This window comes from Electrona antarctica (genome assembly GCF_951216825.1).
Source record: "Electrona antarctica genome assembly, chromosome: 10".
NCBI classification, from domain to species: Eukaryota; Metazoa; Chordata; class Actinopteri; order Myctophiformes; family Myctophidae; genus Electrona; species Electrona antarctica.
Genome location: NC_136791.1, coordinates 26,445,429 through 26,464,775, shown reverse-complemented (window position 1 = coordinate 26,464,775; position 19,347 = coordinate 26,445,429). Strand labels below are relative to the sequence as shown.

The window sequence follows — 19,347 nt, the reverse complement described above, 5'->3', positions numbered from 1 at the left end:
CTAACCTGACTCCGCCAGATGGGGCAGCAGAGAGTACACTGGGTTCCCCCCTCCTGCTCCCATCTGGGAACTCTCAGGCAGACTTGATGCCACAAAACGGCCTGGCCAATCAGCGGCAGCTAGAGGCGGGATCAAGGCATACACAGTGCTCTGATAGAATATATATTCCAAATTTGCGCCACATTTTCACGATTTAAAAAAAAAATTCAGACCTACAAGCTCGTAGCTTGAGCTTGTAGATCTGCTATTTTTCAATAGCTAAAGTATAACATGATGCTTAAAACACCAAAAGGGGATCCCGCCCAGAATGGGCTAAGCATGGAATATGTAAACTTGATGATAATTTGAGGATTGGCTTCAGATATATACGTGCAAATAATCACCCCGCGGTCAAACTAACAAATTAGTCATAAAATTCATAACATTAGGTGAAAGTATACAGGCGAACGTTCATCCCACAATTACCCTATTGTGTTGAATATGACTACGTTTTTCTTTCTTCAAATGGAAATATCCTAAAAAAAAAACAGGGTTGTATTATAATCTATTACTAGTACTATAGACTATTTGACATTCAATGTTGTTCTTTTTCCACAAATGAGTCTCATCTTGTAATCAGAATCGTTTTATATTCGGCCACAATACAGTATAGTAGATCTACTGTACCGTATAAAGCTATACAATGCAACATGTGAGCGTGAGGGGACCAAGCACAGAGCCCTGGGTGACCTCTGTTCGTCAACAAACGTGTAAATGGCAGGGGCACGGTGGCACAGTCGGTAGTGCTGTCGCCTCACAGCTAGAAGGTCCTGGGTTCGATTCCCGCTGGGGACGCTGTGGGCGTGTTCCCTCCTCCACGTCATCAGTGCCCATACCCGAGGCGGGGTTGGCGAAAGGGCCTTTCTGTGTGGATTTTGCATGTTCTCCCCGTGTCCCCTAGGGTAGGTACCCTCACAAAAACATGCAGTAATCCTGGTCTCTAAACTACCTCCCCCTGGCCAGCCGGGGTACCTGATGGAGGGGAAAGGAACTGGTCGGAATAACGTGTTCCTTCCATGCGCTACGTCTGGCCGGGGACACTCCCAACTGTCAGGTGAAAAGAAGCAGCTTGGACTCCTCATGCATAGAAGGAAGCATGAGGTCAGTCCGCTGCCCCCCCCCCCCCCCCCCCAGGTTGGCAGAGGAAGTGTAGCGCCCAGGATTAGCCTACATTAGATAATTGACACTGGGTGACAAAATGGGTTGCAAAATTGTGGGATAAAAATTAGAAAAGTGAAAGTGTAAATGGCTAAATGCCTAAATGTATAAATGCCCTAAATGGCTAGATTGTAACTATGCAGGGACAGCTGGAGAGGAGGGTGCCCCTCCCCCCCCGCCTCCGCTCGGCCTCGGCGTGACTGAATGGGGGACGAAGGCGATGAGAAGGAAGGGGGGGGGGGGGGGGGTTGGGGGGCTGCTACCGCTACGCTAGCAGCCTGCCTGCCATGCACACAGCGCCATGCATGCAGTCCAGTTGTTGTTTTTGTCGACTAAAAACTAAGACGAAAAATGTTCGTCGACTACCTTTTTTTCACTAAATGGAAAAAACTAAGCTATTGTGACTAAAACTTAGCTAAATGTATTGGCAATTTCGTCTACAGATACAGAAACTATTAGACTAAAGTGTTATAGGAAAGGTTTAGTGGACAAGAGATCCAGTATAAGTCATTTTACACTTGGGAATTGCACGCTGAAAATAGCAGATCTACAAGCTGCAACCTGAGCTTGTAAATCGGCTATTTTCTAACAAGTGTTAAAATGAGCGATTACGACGGCATCAAGGCACCGCCAAAAAACACATTTTAGTCGACTAAAATGAACTGCGGATTTAGTCGACTAAAATCTTATGACATTTTAGTCGACTAAAACTAGACTAACATTCCAGGTGACAAAAAAAACTAAATTAAGTTTCATTCCAAAGACTATATGACTAAAACTAAAATAGAAATTTGCTGCCAAAAAACACACACTGATGCACACAGTATAGAGCCACGCATGCAGTCTGCAGGCTGCAGGCCACACTGTCTGTCCATGCATGCAGCGCACTGTGCATGCAGGACCTGTGATGGTGGATAATGGGGGGGAGGCTTTATGTAATGCCCCACTGCACTAGAACCATAGTGTCCTATTGTCATTAACGCTGTAAGCTCCTTAGTGTTCTTGGCCTGCCATGATCTCCAGCCTGACAGATGTGCTCTCTCTCTCTCTCTCTCTCTCTCTCTCTCTCTCCATTCCGCTGTGGTTAGCTCCTCCGCTCTAATCTCTGACCCCTTTCTCCTCTCTCTCTCTCTCTCTCTCTCTCTCTCTCTCTCTCCATTGTTCTCTCTCAGGCTGTGAACGAACGCACGGCAATCCAAGCCAGCTGACTGTCACAGATTCTACAGTCAGTGTGTCTGTTTATACAGTATGCAAACCTGTTTTAATAGCCCTAAAACAAGAGCCTCTTATTTCCACAAATAGTGTCTTATGCACACACATACACTCGTGCCTGCACTGCACATACAGTATATGTACACATATTATTCACAAGAACTAAACAGAAACCAACTGTATGAGGCCTATAAGTCATTTTACACTTAAAAATAGCAGATGTACAAGCTCACAACGCGTCGCAGTGAGCTTGTAGATCTGCTATTTTCACACAACATTCCAGGTGACTAAAATATGACTAAAACTAAATGAAGTTTCATTCCAAGTAAAGGCTAAGGTCAAAATGATAATATGGTTTCTCTTCACCCACTGACTGATTTGTCTCAGTGGAATGGATTTGCTGTGCAGGGCCGAGAGGTGAGAGAGAGGACATGCATGGTTCCCGGAGTGACCGAGGATGGAAGAAAACAGAAGCACATATGTAACAACATTTGACTGGGGGACTGCCATTGGATCTTTTTCATGTCATGTGAAAGCAGGGAATCATAGCTTCAAATTGACATATTGGTTGTTCAGTTTGACCCACCAGTTTTGGAGATTATGGCTTATAGAGTAATGTCTTGCAGAGAAACAGCGAGTTGAGAAGGAGTGAAAGGTTCACTACTGTGGTCTCTAACATTACACCTAGCTACATGTTTAAGCATTTATTTCATATTAACATGTTGATTTCAGCTCTGACAGTTATTTCAGACATGCTCTAGTATGTGAAGAGTCTGCCTGTGAAATTAACTCATTTTGAAAGAAATAAAAAAAATAAAAAAGGTTTCTCCTCTGGTGTAAAGCTGGATTTTGCGCGATGGCAGGCTCTCAGTCAAATCTGGTCACATATAGAAACAGATGATCTGCTGCGGTGACGAAAAATGTTCGTCGACTACCTTTTTTCACTGACGAAAACTAAATGGAAACTAAATGAAAACTAAGTTATGATGACTAAAACTAAGCTAAATGTATTGACAATTTCGTCAACAGATACAGAAACTACACTAAAATGTTAGGAAGGGACTAGTGGACAAGAAATCCAGTCCAAACGCTCACTCTGAAAGAATATATATTCAAAGATTTGCGCCACATTTTCACGATTTAAAAAAAAATTAGCAGATCTACAAGCTTGTAGATCTGCTATTTTTCAATAGCTAAATATAACATAATGCTTAAAACACCAAAATGGGTTCCCGTCCAGAATGGGTTAAGGAAGCAGCATTCCGTTGTTATGCTCTACATATTGCGTGTGTGATAACATACAGTACAAAAAACATCTTACGCAAGATACCTGTCACATGTGTGCATGACTGATATGAGCATGCAGGCTGAACTAATAGCTGGAGGTAGACAGTACAGCTCAGGATCCATTAGCCACGTGGTCCTATATGGCAGCAGGTTCTCAACGTTTTGGACTGGGGACCCCCGGAAATGCTTGGGCCATGTGTCTCGTATGTCCAAATCAGTTTTCGTGTTAAAAATGAGGAAATCCACAAGCTTATAGAGTTTGTTTTGCAACTTTGGTGTGACACCGTATGTGATTGCCATTTATTTTTTCGGCATTTGAGCCATGGACCACCATATGATGAGATTTAGCCTCTCAGACCCAGAATATTTTGTTGTCGTTGGATACGATTTTGTCCACAATTCTAATTGTGGAGACTTTTTGTAAATTAAGTAATGCAGATGTTTAACAATAATGCAACAATAGTTAAAGATCTATAAAGGGTCCATTTGGTTACCAACTCTCCATCTTTTAGCTGCGTACCAACATGGAACCCCCTCAAGGACCACTGGTTGAAAACCACTGGAGTAGGGCATCAATTTACGGGAAAAGTTTAAATATGTTGATAGGAGGTTTCGGGGCCGACAGGGACGATAATTCCAGTTCCGGCCTATCGACGGCCCGGCCGGCCTATCGACGGCGAGACATGGCCAATTGGCCAAAGTATTTCCGGGGGGTCCCCAGCCAAAAACGCTGAGAACCTCTGTTTTACATTACAATATTTTTGAGAACCACCGGTTTAAACAACATTCAGCCCAAAAGAGCTAAACACTTTATAGAACACCACCCCCCACCCCCACAAAACACAACCCACAACTTACAATATTTACAAGAGACTTTACATAAAAAACAAGCCCAATAATAAAGCAATAAAGTGGCTTAAGCGGACTTGACAACACTGATCTTGAAGGGACTGCAGCCCCACAGCTAGTGATGTGTACACATGCGTTTGCGTTTTTTTTAGTACGAAAGGCATGTCTGGCACTCTCTCTCACAGTACTGTGTACTACACTCACTGCAGTGTCTGTGTTTGTTTGCATGGATGAGTGTCATGTCAGGATATAAAAGGGTCCTTGTGTTGTGGAAATATGAGAGCATGGCTGGCCCCAGGGACCCTCGGCTAGGCCTGCGTAATAATCGGCTCATGGATGGGAGGGATGGACGGGGGGAGGGGGTTCTGCTAATGACAGAATCCAACATCCCCCCCCTGGGCTCCTTTCGAAGGAGGAACGTATAATCTGCGGCTTGCACGACCCAACCTCGTAACCTTGGAGAGCACACTTGACTTTATAGCTGCGAGCAGTGGCTTTTCAGTCTGGTCGGTGGCTTATATAAACATACGTACTACAGCAGGGGTATTCAACTGGCGGCCCGGGGGCCACATGCCGGCCCCCACCTTCACGTAATGCGGCCCGTGGGTTAATAGTACTGATATATTATTGGTTTCAGCTGTTACAATTCCAATCATGACGGTCCGCTTTAATTACTTCATTAGTAGCTGTATGACTTAGACTTTTATTGTCTTTTTTTATTTGTCCAATGTATTTGTATTTAAGTTCATAAAGTTAACATAAGTATAACTAAATGCATTTGAAAAAATAATACTAATACTTTTCAGGATTCCATTTTTTTTTATAATTCAATTAAATTCAAATAATAGCAAAATAGCTGATCTACAAGCTAAAAAATATATAGTAATATAGTGGCCCTCTGGAGTGAGTGTGGAAATATAGTGGCCCTCTGGAGTGAGTGTGGAAATACAGTGGCCCTCTGGAGTGAGTGTGGAAATATAGTGGCCCTCTGGAGTGAGTTTGGAAATATAGTGGCCCTCTGGAGTGAGTGTGGAAATATAGTGGCCCTCTGGAGTGAGTGTGGAAATATAGTGGCCCTCTGGAGTGAGTGTGGAAATATAGTGGCCCTCTGGAGTGAGTTTGGAAATATAGTGGCCCTCTGGAGTGAGTGTGGAAATATAGTGGCCCTCTGGAGTGAGTGTGGAAATATAGTGGCCCTCTGGAGTGAGTGTGGACATATAGTGGCCCTCTGGAGTGAGTGTGGAAATACCTCTCCATCGTCGAAGTTGCCCCGAAGTTGTTCTCAACGTTTTTGGCTGGGGACCTCCGGAAATGCTTTGGCCATAGCTCGCGACCCCCGCCCTGCCCCCCTTCCCCACCCCCAATACAAACTGACTGCAACAATAACCTTAATAATAGAGAAAATATATCATAAATGAATACTGAAACCAGATATAATCATTAAAGGAAAGTTTATGCATGCACTATGTGTACTACTATGTAAACTCTAAATTTCCATTTCCCAGCCATTCAGTTGCAAAAAAATAAGATCAATGAGAGCCATTCATATTTGCTTATGTTGCACATGCGTCGCGCGTTTGTGGGTGTGTACATGCACCTGTGTACAGTATGTGTGTGCGTGTGTGCGTGTGTATGTGTGTGCATTCATTCACCCAGTGCAGCTGTCCGATGCAGACTTTGGCAGCCAGCAGTGGCAGTGAGGGATCCTCTGGTCTCATCCTGGAGCACTCCTTGAACACAGACACAGCTACGACGCCCTGGAACGTGAACACACACGTGCACACACACACACGCATGCACGCATGCACGCACGCCAACACACACACACATTGAAAACAGCTGAAAAATAGCTGAGAAGCTCATGAAGCGCCATGCTCGACCCACGCTTTGTGTGAGCTTGTAGATCGGCTAGTTTCCGTTTAAATTAGGGAGAACTCTAACCCCCGAATCCTAAACCTATATGACCTCTAACCCTAATCTAACCTATGACCTCTAAATGCCTCCTATAACCCCAACCACAAGATCACAACCTCAATCTTTTCATAATGGTAAACATGTTTCAATAAAACAACAATAATGTTCTTGTGAGGGCCAGGAAAACAGAACGTCATCACAACGTCTGTTTCTCAGATTCTACTATACCTGTGGGGACATACAGTATCGTCCTCACTCCTCACACACACACACACACACACACACACACACACACACACACACACACACACATTTTTTAGAATCGTAATATATCAGATTATTTTGGACCAAAACAAGCTTGATTTGCGGCTCATTTCTCTAAACAATATGATACTTACAAAAAGTATGTTTTGAGTTGATTAAATGACAATCACAGGACATGTTACATAGCAGATTTTTACTTCCTGCATGACTCGCAGTTTCCGGCCAAATCGGCTTTCAAACTAAAGGTGTTCGCCATTTAAAATAAATGGACGGCGCTGTGAGCCAACCACCAGATGGCGCTGTTGGCGGTACATTTGTTATTATATTATTATTAATAATATATAATAATAATACTAATAATAATAATAATAATAATAATAATAATAATAATAATAATAATAATAATAATAATAATAATAATAATAGAAAATTAACAGTTTATGACATACAAGGTTTCCAACTGACAGTGAAAAAATGTAGGTCAATCATTAATGGACCTTGCAGACATTACATTCACGTGCGCATGTGTTCACACATGCGCAAATGCGCGCACACACCCACACACGCACACACGCGCGCACAAACACACACCCGCGCACACCCGCACACACACACACACACACACACACACACACACACACACACACACACACACACACACACACACACACACACACACACACACACACACACACACACACAGGGTGCTGGCCCTAAATAGAAGTGTATGTGACGACAGAGGCGACCCCCGCTCCTTGTAGGGAGCAGCCTATTTCTAGAGCTCTCCTCCATTGATCTGCACTGTCACTTTATCCTGCTACCCAGATAAATTACCCTGTCACAAGTACACGCACGCACGCACGCATGCACGCATGCACGCACGCCACACACGAGAAAGAAAGGTTGACGACAGACAGACAGACAGACAGACAGACAGACAGACAGACAGACAGACAGACAGACAGACAGACAGACAGACAGACAGACAGACAGACAGACAGACCTTGACATTGACAGAAATTCCAGTTCTTCCAGTAACTCAGAGAGGGTACAAATGTAACCCAATGGGTCCACTGGGTTACATTTAGTGTGTAAAAGTAAAGGATTTTGCATATTATTCATACTATTCTTCTTACACACACTAAGCCTGATGCAGTTGAACTCTGCCCGCCAAACGATTTAATGTGTCACCACTGCGTGCGTGCGTGCGTGCGTGCGTGCGTGCGTGCGTGCGTGCGTGCGTGCGTGCGTGCGTGCGTGCGTGCGTGCGTGCGTGCGTGCATGCGTGCCGTGCGTGCGTGCGTGCGTGCGTGTGCTTGGCCAAAATCTGCTTCGCAGGCAGTGAAGAGGGTGTGGTGGAGTGACATACTGCATACTGCATATGTCTGGTGGGAGATAGTTGTGTCATGGTGTGTGTGTGTGTGTGTGTGCGTGTGTGTGTGCGTGTGCGTGTGTGCGTGTACACGTGTGTTGAGGGGGTGTTTGAGGGGAAGTGAAGATGAGCTCACCTTTCCGGCGCACATGAGTGACAGGCCCAGCTGGTGCCAGAGGTGGAACTCGTCAAATTTCAAGCCTCGCTCCAAACACTGCAGTGGGAACGCACACACGCACACACACACACACACACACACACACACACACACACATGCACGTGCACACACACACAGTACACACACACATGCCCATGTCCACGCTCACACCCATGCCCCCACCCACACACACACACACACCGACACACACACACGCACACACCCACACACACACACACACACACACACACACACACACACAAACAAAATGTATATTTTATTGATGTGCTGATCAATAATCGGATAATTAACTCTATCTCACACATTGTGTGTGTGTGTGTGTGTGTGTGTGTGTGTGTGTGTGTGTGTGTGTGTGTGTGTGTGTGTGTGTGTGTGTGTGTGTGTGTGTGTGTGTGTGTAAACTCTTCATTTCCATTTCCAGCCATTCACTTGCAAAAAAAAAAGTATTTATTTTTTTAATTTGGGGGCCCCCCAAAATAATTTGGCGATTGAAACTCAATTGAAACTGATGAAACATTGCAAAGTTTGAGAACCACCGCTCTAGAGAACGGACAGCTTCGTTCCTCACCCAGCACATGGAGAACCACCACTCTAGAGAACGGACAGCTTCGTTCCTCACCCAGCACATGGAGAACCACCACTCTAGAGAACGGACAGCTTCGTTCCTCACCCAGCACATGGAGAACCACCGCTCTAGAGAACGGACAGCTTCGTTCCTCACCCAGCACATGGAGAACCACCGCTCTAGAGAACGGACAGCTTCGTTCCTCACCCAGCACATGGAGAACCACCGCTCTAGAGAACGGACAGCTTCGTTCCTCACCCAGCACATGGAGAACCACCGCTCTAGAGAACGGACAGCTTCGTTCCTCACCCAGCACATGGAGAACCACCGCTCTAGAGAACGGACAGCTTCGTTCCTCACCCAGCACATGGAGAACCACCACTCTAGAGAACGGACAGCTTCGTTCCTCACCCAGCACATGGAGAACCACCGCTCTAGAGAACGGACAGCTTCGTTCCTCACCCAGCACATGGAGAACCACCACTCTAGAGAACGGACAGCTTCGTTCCTCACCCAGCACATGAAGAACCACCACTCTAGAGAACGGACAGCTTCGTTCCTCACCCAGCACATGAAGAACCACCACTCTAGAGAACGGACAGCTTCGTTCCTCACCCAGCACATGAAGAACCAGGAGGTAACCTCTACTTCCAGGAAGTAACCTCTTCTTTTATCCGTGCGTGCGTGCGTGCGTGCGTGCGTGCGTGCGTGCGTGCGTGCGTGCGTGCGTGCGTGCGTGCGTGCGTGCGTGCGTGCGTGCGTGCGTGCGTGCGTGCGTGCGTGCAAGGTAAAATAAGGTGGCTGTTTTGAGTGACATGTGTGAGACAGACTTTCCAGATTTCCAAGTAGAGCAGGTCGAGAACCACTGTAGTATGTCCTCGCCGTCGAGTGGAATCAAAACAAAACCATTATTCTTCATAAAGACTAACCTGCATGTGTTCCAATGGATCCAGTGTAGGTAGCATTTAGACACTTTGGGCCCGATTCACTAACCCATATTTTGGGTATAAAGGAATCTTCCAAACTAGAACGAGGCATTCTAATGACATACAGCTTTGGTCCCATGCAAGTCTGCATCCGAGCAGACTTGAGAAAGAGCGTGCGTGCGTGCGTGCGTGCGTGCGTGCGTGCGTGCGTGCGTGCGTCCAGTTACTTGAATGGACGGATGGAATGAGTTTACGGAATAATTTCCATGACATTTAACTTAATATCCGAGACCAAAAGAAACGATGCTGAAAGATTATCAAAAGAAATGTGAGGCAGCAGACTGCAGTGTGATTTTCACACGCCACACAAACGCCCTTTACAAGGCTCTTTTCATAATATCTGGTTAATTAATAATCGTTGATGAAGTGATAAAGCAACTTTAGCCAGATGTGTGTGTGTGTGTGTGTGTGTGTGTGTGTGTGTGTGTGTGTGTGTGTGTGTGTGTGTGTGTGTGTGTGTGTGTGTGTGTGTGTGTGTGTGTGTGTGTGTGTGTGTGTGCGTGCATGTGGGTGTGTAGGGTGGAGGACAGGCAGGCGGGGTGGTGTCTCACCTCAGACAGCATGGCATACTGCCCCCTCCTGGCCATTGCGATGCTGAGCAGGTCATAGACGGAGGCAGCATCCCGCAGGCTGGCCTCCCGGGCCTCCGCCTGCTCTGGAGAGCGACTGATCACTGCTTCACCGCTGGCCTGCATGGTGGTGGAAGATACAGAAGACCAGAAAAACCTTAGGAGAAGGAGAAGGAGAAGGAGAAGGAGAACGAGAACGAGAACGAGAACGAGAACGAGAACGAGAAGGAGAAGGAGAAGGAGAAGGAGAACGAGAACGAGAACGAGAACGAGAACGAGAACGAGAAGGAGAACGAGAACGAGAACGAGAACGAGAAGGCGTGCTCTACTCAGGGGGAGTCTTGGCGTCTCTGTGATGGTGCAGATTCTTGAAGATACAAATGAAAAAAGGAATATCTGCACTCGCTTGAGTATATAGTTTCTTATGGGCTTCTTTACTTTTTTTTGTGCGGCAAGGGTCGTCATGAACGGGACTCGAACACGCAGCGCGCTAAAGCCTATATGTGGCATGCGCCTGGACCACTAGGCCAGCAGGCCCCAGGGCTTCTTTACTTTTAATGAACACACAGCAGCAGTCTACCTAGAGAAACGGACGCATTCCGGCACGTTGGCCTTCCTCAGTGTTTCAGACGACAGAGTTTGAAATATACTCAAGAGTCAAGACAGTGCTGATGTTCCTTTTTACAGATACAGAAGACCCCCATTTGATATCAATTCAATTCAAAGGAGCTTCAATTGGCATGAGAAAACATACATTTACATTGCCAAAATAATTGTCAAAATAATTTATAATAAAAATCACACCGTGTGAAGTGAGGGGCGTTCTTATCATCATACATCATCTCATTCTGGCCAATCACAATTTGCGTCCTCACTTTTCCCGTCTTCACTTCACAAGATATTTTTTTTGGCTTGTTCTGTCTTTATTGATAGGTTGAAAGTAGACTGACAGGAAATGGGGAGAGAGACGGGGGAAGACACGCGGCCGCCGAGATCGGGAGTTGAGCCCGCGGCACACCGCCAGGCTGGCTTAGCAGCCTAGGTGCCCAGACGGTTGAGCCAACCGTCTGGGCCAGTCTTCACTTTTCTGCCCTCACTTTTATCTTCAATGTGTACTTTGCTCAGCCAATCAAATCATCGCTATGGGGTGATCACCCAATCACAAGCCAATGTTTGTGTTTAGACAAACCCGGAAAGCTGGGCATATAGGGGCTGGCGCCCCTCAAAAAGAGTGAAAATGAAAATGGGGAAAGTACATACAGTTGGAGGGGGTACAGCATGTGTAAACAGGACTATGTCACATTGCAATCCTTATACGTGTTATATGTACAGGCTATCAAGCTTTTTGAAACGAATAGCAGCAATCTTTTGAGGTCATTTTGGGACAAAAGTTTTGAGGATTTTTTTCTCTCAAAACTTTTAAATTAATTAATATACAAAATAAAAAAGCCTTACATTTAAGAGTATGTAAATGAAAGTAACAGCTCTGTTTTACAGTAGAGGTCTACTCAATACAGGCAGTATATAGTCCGGGTGGTTCCATTCTATTGGCTAACCTTCTTTTATTGCAGTTCACAAGCTATGTTCACACTAGAGATGTCCCGGTATCGGAAAAGTATCGGTATCGGCCCTTATTTGTCATATCGGGTCATATCGGTATCGGTGAATATGCCAGTCTAACCAGCGATCCGACACAGGGGTAAGGGGTTGACACTATGGTAGGAAAATAAAATGTTGGGGCATGTGGAGTTTGCTTTGGAGTTGCCCAAACTGCAAGTGCACATTTGAGTGAGGAGTCTAGCTATAAACACAACACGAGATGTATAGCTAGATAGCTATAAACACAACACAAGATCACGACACTGGTATCGGTATCGGCTACAACACAGAAATTGTGGTATCGGGATCGGATCAGGAACGGAAAACGTGTATCGGGACATCCCTAGTTCACACATTGTTCTATTTCTCCCAAGGTATGGGAGTTTATTGTCGTTGGTTATTGTCACTGTCACAGGGCAGCCCGTGTCCTATATACACATTACACACACATCGGACTGCTGTCGAGAACATGCAAGGACTAATGTAATCACTGAATGTTTGCTATAGTTTGTCTCTCCTGCGATGCTGGTGGAAATTCCCTTGATTAGGAAGGGGAGAGACAGAAAAGAAAGAGATGTGCATGCGCGCGCGTGTGCGTGTGCGTCTGTTCGCGAGTGTGTGCCTGTGCGCGAGTGTGTGCCTGTGCACCTGTGTGTGTGTGTGCGTGTCTCACCATGGATTCAGTAATGAGCAGCAGCAGCACAGCCTCCTCCACCACGTCTTGAGGACAGAAGCACCTGCCGCCCGGGACACACAGGAAACAGGAAGTAGGTGCGGGGGAAATGACGCACACAAAGACATTGCAGTATGCATGCGCGCACACACACACACACACACACACACACACACACACACACACACACACACACACACACACACACACACACACACACACAAATACTCGTATTCCACGGCTATAGATCACGTGTGTGAGTGTCTAGTTTCGGTCTCACCTTTGACGCTGTAACGCAACCCCGGCCGCCATGGGTGTATCACCACACAACATCTCTCAGGTATCTCTCTCTCTCACACACACACACACACACACACACACACACACACACACACACACACACACACACACACACACGGAACAACAACAACAAACTGCGGCTAGAGAGTCCATATTTACGAATATGGGCCCTATGTCATCATCTGGGGACGGATGCAATGATAATAATAATTCCGATGGCGAATTAGTCCGTCAACGTGGCTTTGCGTGCGGTGATGGTTTAGGGACAGGGTTAGTAATGGGGCGAGTCGTCGGAATAATGCGCCGTCGGAACAACGTTGCTGCTGACCCGTTCCAACTGGGGTCCTCGATTAGGCCACAGACTCACATTTGATAGTATACCATTCTTTTTTCTTTCTGTTTTTTTTTTTTATCTCTGGGACCCACATTTTTGACCTGATAGCTCAGTGATACATTTCAGGACTCGTGCAGGAAACCTGGGTTAAAATCTGGGGTTAACCCATTTTTGGCGGGAACCCCTTTTGGTGTTTTAAGCATTATGTTATGCTTTAGCTGTTGAGAAATAGCAGATCTACAAGAACGTGTAGGTCTGCTATTTTTGAAAAATCGTGAAAATGTGGCACAAATCTTTGAATATTCTTTCAGAACCAATTTTTTTAACTCCAATATTTGCTTCTGGGGGGGGGGGGGTCCCTGGAACAACATATTTTCAGATGGGGGTCGGCGGCCAATTACATATAGTTTCTGGGGTCCTTGACATGAACAGTGAGCACCACTGATATAGAAACATAGATATTTCAAACTAGGCAACTAGTCAACTAGTAAAAATCACTAGAAGTGAAAGCCCTACTATGAAGCCTATACCCTGCAGAAGTCCCTGGATGGATGCTACACCAGAATGTTACATTTAGTACTAAAGCTACCAGCGAGGATAGTCAGTAGAACGAGGCTGTCCAGTCCCTGCCACAGACACCAGGACAGACACCCTGCCAGAAAACCTGTGCTGTGTGGGTGACGACAACAACAGCTTTTCTTGTTAGGTTGCTAAGGAGCCCTTCTTGGCTCAAGATGATGCAATCTGCACTGGCCTGACTATTTATTTATATAGTTAGAGATGCATGAAGTGCTTTGAGCAGGAGAGGCTTATACTGTAAGTTCTGTGAATCATTCACATCACATGGCTCATGAGGTAGAGCAGGTCATCCAATGATCCGTGGGTCGGCGGTTCGAATCCCGGCTCCTCCTGTCCACATGTCGAAGTGTACTTGGGCAAGACACTGAACCCCAACCTTGCCTCCAGTGGTTGCCACCATTGGTGTTTGAATGTGGGAAGTGAGGACGCTGGCGTTGACTGTTCGCCGCTTCACCTCCCAATGTATGAATGAATGGACCATTGTACAGCGCTTTGAGTAAGCACGTAGTGCATAGAAAAGCGCTATAAAAATGCAATCCATTATTATTATTAAATTTAAAAAAAAAGCTAAAATCACGGCCCCTCATGCAGAAATATGAATATGACGATATTTCAAAAATAGCAGATCTACAAGCTCGCTCTATGAGCTTGTAGATCTGCTATTTTTTTATAATTTTTATCCCACGATTTTGTAACCCATTTTTCACCCCTGTGTCAATTATCTAATGTGATCCTGGGCTCTACACACCCTCCGCCAACCTAGTGGGAGGCAGTTTAGAGACCAGGATTTAGAGCTTACGGCACCTGGTATTCCCAGGCAGTCTCCCATCCAAGTAGCCTACTGACCAGGCCCTACCCTGCTTAGCTTCCGAGATCGGACAGCCCCTGCCCTTTTACCCGTCTGTAAAACAACTGCCCTTTCCAGACCACGAATGCAGCATTTGCAGTGGTGAAAGAAATGCATATGCCACTTCTTTCCAATGCCATCCCGGAAGCACCATTCAGGAGAATTGCTTTTTTCTCCTGTCTCCTGAACTTGAACGCAGCATTTTGCGTTGAACAAATTTGTTTAGAAATCCATGTCGTTACACCGCATATCCACTATAGCTAAAGAGTGCTGGGTTGCGCCCCGAAAATAGCTGATCTACAAGCGCTCAACACGTCGCAGCGCAACGCGTTGTGAGCTTGTAGATCTGCTATTTTCGCTATTTTTGCCTGACAGTGCCCTCTCACGGGATGTCAGCCCCTGCCTGTCTCTAACACTCTCTGCTCGTGTTGCTCGCATTCAATTCCTCACCCCCTCCACCGGCCTACCCACCTGCTGCCCTCCTTCCTTATCTCCATTCCTTCACTCTGTGGTCGAGCCCCCCCAAAAAAAAAAGAGGCATTTACAAGATGCTATCGCAGCAGGCGCTTTACAGACTAACTGGTTTACACGCAGCCTGGCCGCCCCTACAATACAACAGCCCTCGTTATAATACGTTCCTCGGGGTCAATTCCACTCCTCTCTTTCTTCCCTCTAATCCCAGAGACATAGATGTAGATGTGTGAGCGTGATAGTGTGGGATAGGATTAGTCATGTGCTGCTAAGTGTTCGCGTGTACACAGCTAGGGCCCTAATAGAACTGAGCAGAGCAAGGGGAATGCATTGTATATCACAGAGAAGTAGAGTGTGTTCCTTCTGTCCATACTTAGCTTTATGTGCGTTTGGGTATGTGTTGCATTTTTTTCAGTGAGGAACCTTGTTGGCTGAAGTACTCATCATCTTCCAGCATCTCATTTTATATTAATTATAAATCTCTATTTCCTACCTATTGGTTCTGTTTTGGGGATATATTAAGACTGATAGACTGAGCATTAAGCACCGCCTAATACGTTGCCATGCAGGCTGTCCTGACGACATAGGGCCGAACTGAAAATGTAGCTTTTAGCGAAGGTTCAATAAGGAAGATCTTAACCAACGCTTTCATTCGGCCTTTCAGCACTATCATAGCTCGTCATTTCCGTTCTCACACTGTCAAAATCTGTTCACAAATCCTAGCACTTTGCAGCAGCCAATCAGGTGATTTGACTCCGCCTTTAAATATCACTGCCTCTGAGGTTCATCTGCTCAGCTGTCACTACCAGCGTCTAGACTCCAAAGCGTCTAGACTCCAAGGGGGTTCTCCCTATTAAAAGCTAATCTTATTCAATAAATGCAATTGGAGTCTAATCGCCAAAATAATGCTCTGCCATAATTTTGCCGTTGCATTGCCGTTGTCCATTTTGCTTGCTAAACTGCTGCAAATATCTTTCCTCGTTAAACTGCTGCCAACATCTTTCCAATAAACATTGGCTCATTCCATATTTTTGTGATCTGTCCTTTATTGAACTTATGTTTACAATGACATGTCTGACCCAAGACTGGTTCCCTCAACTCATCCCTATTCCCCTTATTCTATTGTATCTTGTCACCTCATGTCATCTAAATCTCATCACATCTCTAACCATTCATTTCTCAGGACATCTCATCTCATGATTTCTCCTCTCGTCATGCCATCGCATCTCAGTGGTTGGGGCCTTGTATAAGTAAGTAGGTCGGAGAGGCTTATTGTCGAGCTATAGCGAGGGAGTCAATCCCAGTTTCGATGCACCAGAGACCCCTGTGAGGTGCATGGATTGCTGCAGGAATTGAACCCACAACCCAAGGCTGTATTGCACGGCTGCCTCTAACTTCAATGTGTGATTTTCTTTTCCCGGTGAATGTAAAACGTATATTGTAAAGCACTTTAGAAAAAAGGTATACTGTATCAATGCAGACCATCTCATCTCATATCACATCAGATCAAACCCAGGCGGGAATTAAGAGTAAGATAAACCATCTAAAATGACTGTCGTACAGTGACTGACAAAGAAAAGAGTAATTAACCCATTCTGAACGGGAACCCCTTCAGGTGTTTTAAGCATCATGTTACACTTTAGCTATTGAAAAATAGCAGATCTACAAGCTCATAGCGCATCGTGAAAATGTGACGCAAATCTTTGAATATTTATTCCTTCAGAGAGAACGTTTTTAACTCAAATCTTTGCTTCTGGGGGGTCCCTGGAACAACATATTTTCAGATGGGGGTCGGCTGCCAATTTAATTCTGGGGGTCCTTGACATGAAATAGTTTGAGAACAACTGATATAGAAACAGTTTTTCTGAAAACTATCATGATTTAGTAGGCATCGAAATGGGTTAACGGAACAGAAAACTCAGCGGAGAGAGGGAAAGAAATATAAAGAGCAACCAACCCGTCCGAGGGGTAGCGTTGGGGTGGTTTGACGGTGGGGTACAGGGCGTCTTTGGGGGCGGCAGCCCCTTCCCTTTGAAGCCAGGCGGAGGGCGGAGGACCCAGCGGGGCCCAGTAGCTGTCCTCGCTCACTGAGCTCAACAACACCTCGGCCAGCTTCTTCGCTGTAGACTGCATGCAGGTGGGCAGACACAAGATAATGCCTTGAATGGACTGCAACCCATATATTGATTTGAAACGATAGATTAGGGTTGTGTGAGTGATTACCTTTTCTGTGCGTGCATGCGTGCATGCGTGCATGCGTGCATGCGTGTGCGCACGTGAGAGAGAGATAGAGAGAGAGATAGAGAGAGAGACGACTCACCTTCCTAAAACTCTGAGACCCCCGTGATTCCACCACCCTGAGGACCCGCCGTAGCTGGTGAGCGCCCTGAGCCAGGTGCCTGAGACACACACACGCACGCACGCACGCACGCACGCACGCACAGTCGCACACACGCACACACACACACACACACACACACACACACACACACACACACACACACACACACACACACACACACACACACACGCACATGCGCGATGCGACACATTGTGAGCTTGTAGATCGGCTATTTTCAAAAGATTTGTATACATTTGGAAACTTGAAATGAGACATTCTACACATAATGAGTACTTTTACTTTTGGTGCTTTAAACCTACATTTTCATGCCAATACTTTTGTACTTTTACTCAGGTACATTTAGATTATACATTTTTTTAACGTATTTCTACATTGCATTATTGAATCGTTTGAGTACTTTTTTTCCACTACTGTACCTAGTAAGCTGCCCAGCCTGAATGGCATAGTGAAACCTCCATGGTGGAACAGTCAGTGTGTGCCACTCTGGCCTACTACGCCACTCACAATTCCAAACGCTGTGCCAGTTTCAATCTAGACCAGGGGTGGGCAACTTTGACGATATGGAGATGGGCCATTATATTTCCATACTCACTCCAGAGGGGCCACATTGCATGCATGTTCGTAGCAAAAATAGCCAATCTACAAGTTCAAAACTTTGGAACTTTTTTTTTGTGCTATATTTGAATTGAAATCCTGAAAAGTCATTTTAACTAAATACAAATATATTGGACATGAAAAAGACAATAACATTATTTGTAATACTACTCAGCAAGCTACTAATTTAGACCTGTAAGTAATTCAAGCGGGTCATGTTTGCATGTTTGGAATTGCAACAATAAGTTGCCCATGTATGATCTAGACGCTAAGCCAAGGCAACACTGACACCTCCTGGTCACTGGCGGAACAGAATGTATGGACCACAGGTTCATTATAGTCTCTCAAGACAGACTGAAGAAAAGAGGGCGCTGTTTTACCTTTACCAGGATGTGGTTATATCCATTGCACAGAAGCATGATTAAAACCCATTTAGACCTGCAGGACGATTCTACAAACCCCCAGAATTATATATTTGGCCGCGGATCCCAATCTGAAAATCTACAAGCTCGTAGCGCGGCACTCTGTGCCGCACTACAAGCTTGTAGATCTGCTATTTTTCAATAGCTAAAGTTTAAAATAATGCTTAAAACACCAAAAGGCGTTCCATTGCGAATGTATAGATCAACATGTTAGTTGTTAGTTTAAATATTTGGGGACCTCCAATGTGTTACTGAAGAGTCCATTTCAATGTAAATGAATGTGCGTGCGTGCATGTGTGCGTGCGTGTGTGCGGCTGTATAGACTCACCCTCTCTGTAGCATACACAGGTAAGCGCTCTGCAGGGCCGCTTGTTGGAAGTAGCCCAGGTCCATTTCCACAGGGGGGGACGAGAGGCTGGCCTTGGCTGTTTTAGCATGAGGCGTGGTCACCATCTGATGACACAGACACACACACACACACACACACACACACACACACACACACACACACACACACACACACACACACACATGCTATTATAGTTTATAGGTATGTTGACATTAAAATGACACAATGATGACATATATGCTTTACTGTCAGCGAGTGGGGAGTCTACCAATCAAGCACAGGCTGGACGGTAATAGCCGCGCTCACAACTCATCACGACGTGACATGTTGTGAGCTTTGCAGATGTGGCTATTTTCAAACCTAAGACTATTATCATAGCAGCTGCCAGCATGTATGTATACACAAAACAGGTACTAACAACGCA

The 19,347-nt window shown here is 45.6% G+C and overlaps 2 protein-coding genes across 2 annotated transcripts in view; one reads left to right on the top strand and one right to left on the bottom strand.

The window, feature by feature from the left end:
• Positions 1–19,347, top strand: part of LOC306930557 (homeobox protein Nkx-2.5-like) — a gene marked incomplete at its 5' end in the record, with an annotated part of 401,119 nt that overhangs the window by 339,010 nt on the left and 42,762 nt on the right. The window lies entirely within an intron of this gene.
• The window catches only part of ttc7a (tetratricopeptide repeat domain 7A), a gene marked incomplete at both ends in the record, with an annotated part of 116,443 nt that overhangs the window by 80,587 nt on the left and 16,509 nt on the right, over positions 1–19,347 (bottom strand). Inside the window, 7 exon segments of the mRNA XM_079511563.1 lie at positions 6,198–6,302; positions 8,232–8,309; positions 10,376–10,513; positions 12,666–12,729; positions 17,154–17,323; positions 17,517–17,595; positions 18,903–19,027. Coding sequence (XP_079367689.1) covers positions 6,198–6,302; positions 8,232–8,309; positions 10,376–10,513; positions 12,666–12,729; positions 17,154–17,323; positions 17,517–17,595; positions 18,903–19,027 — 759 coding nt within the window.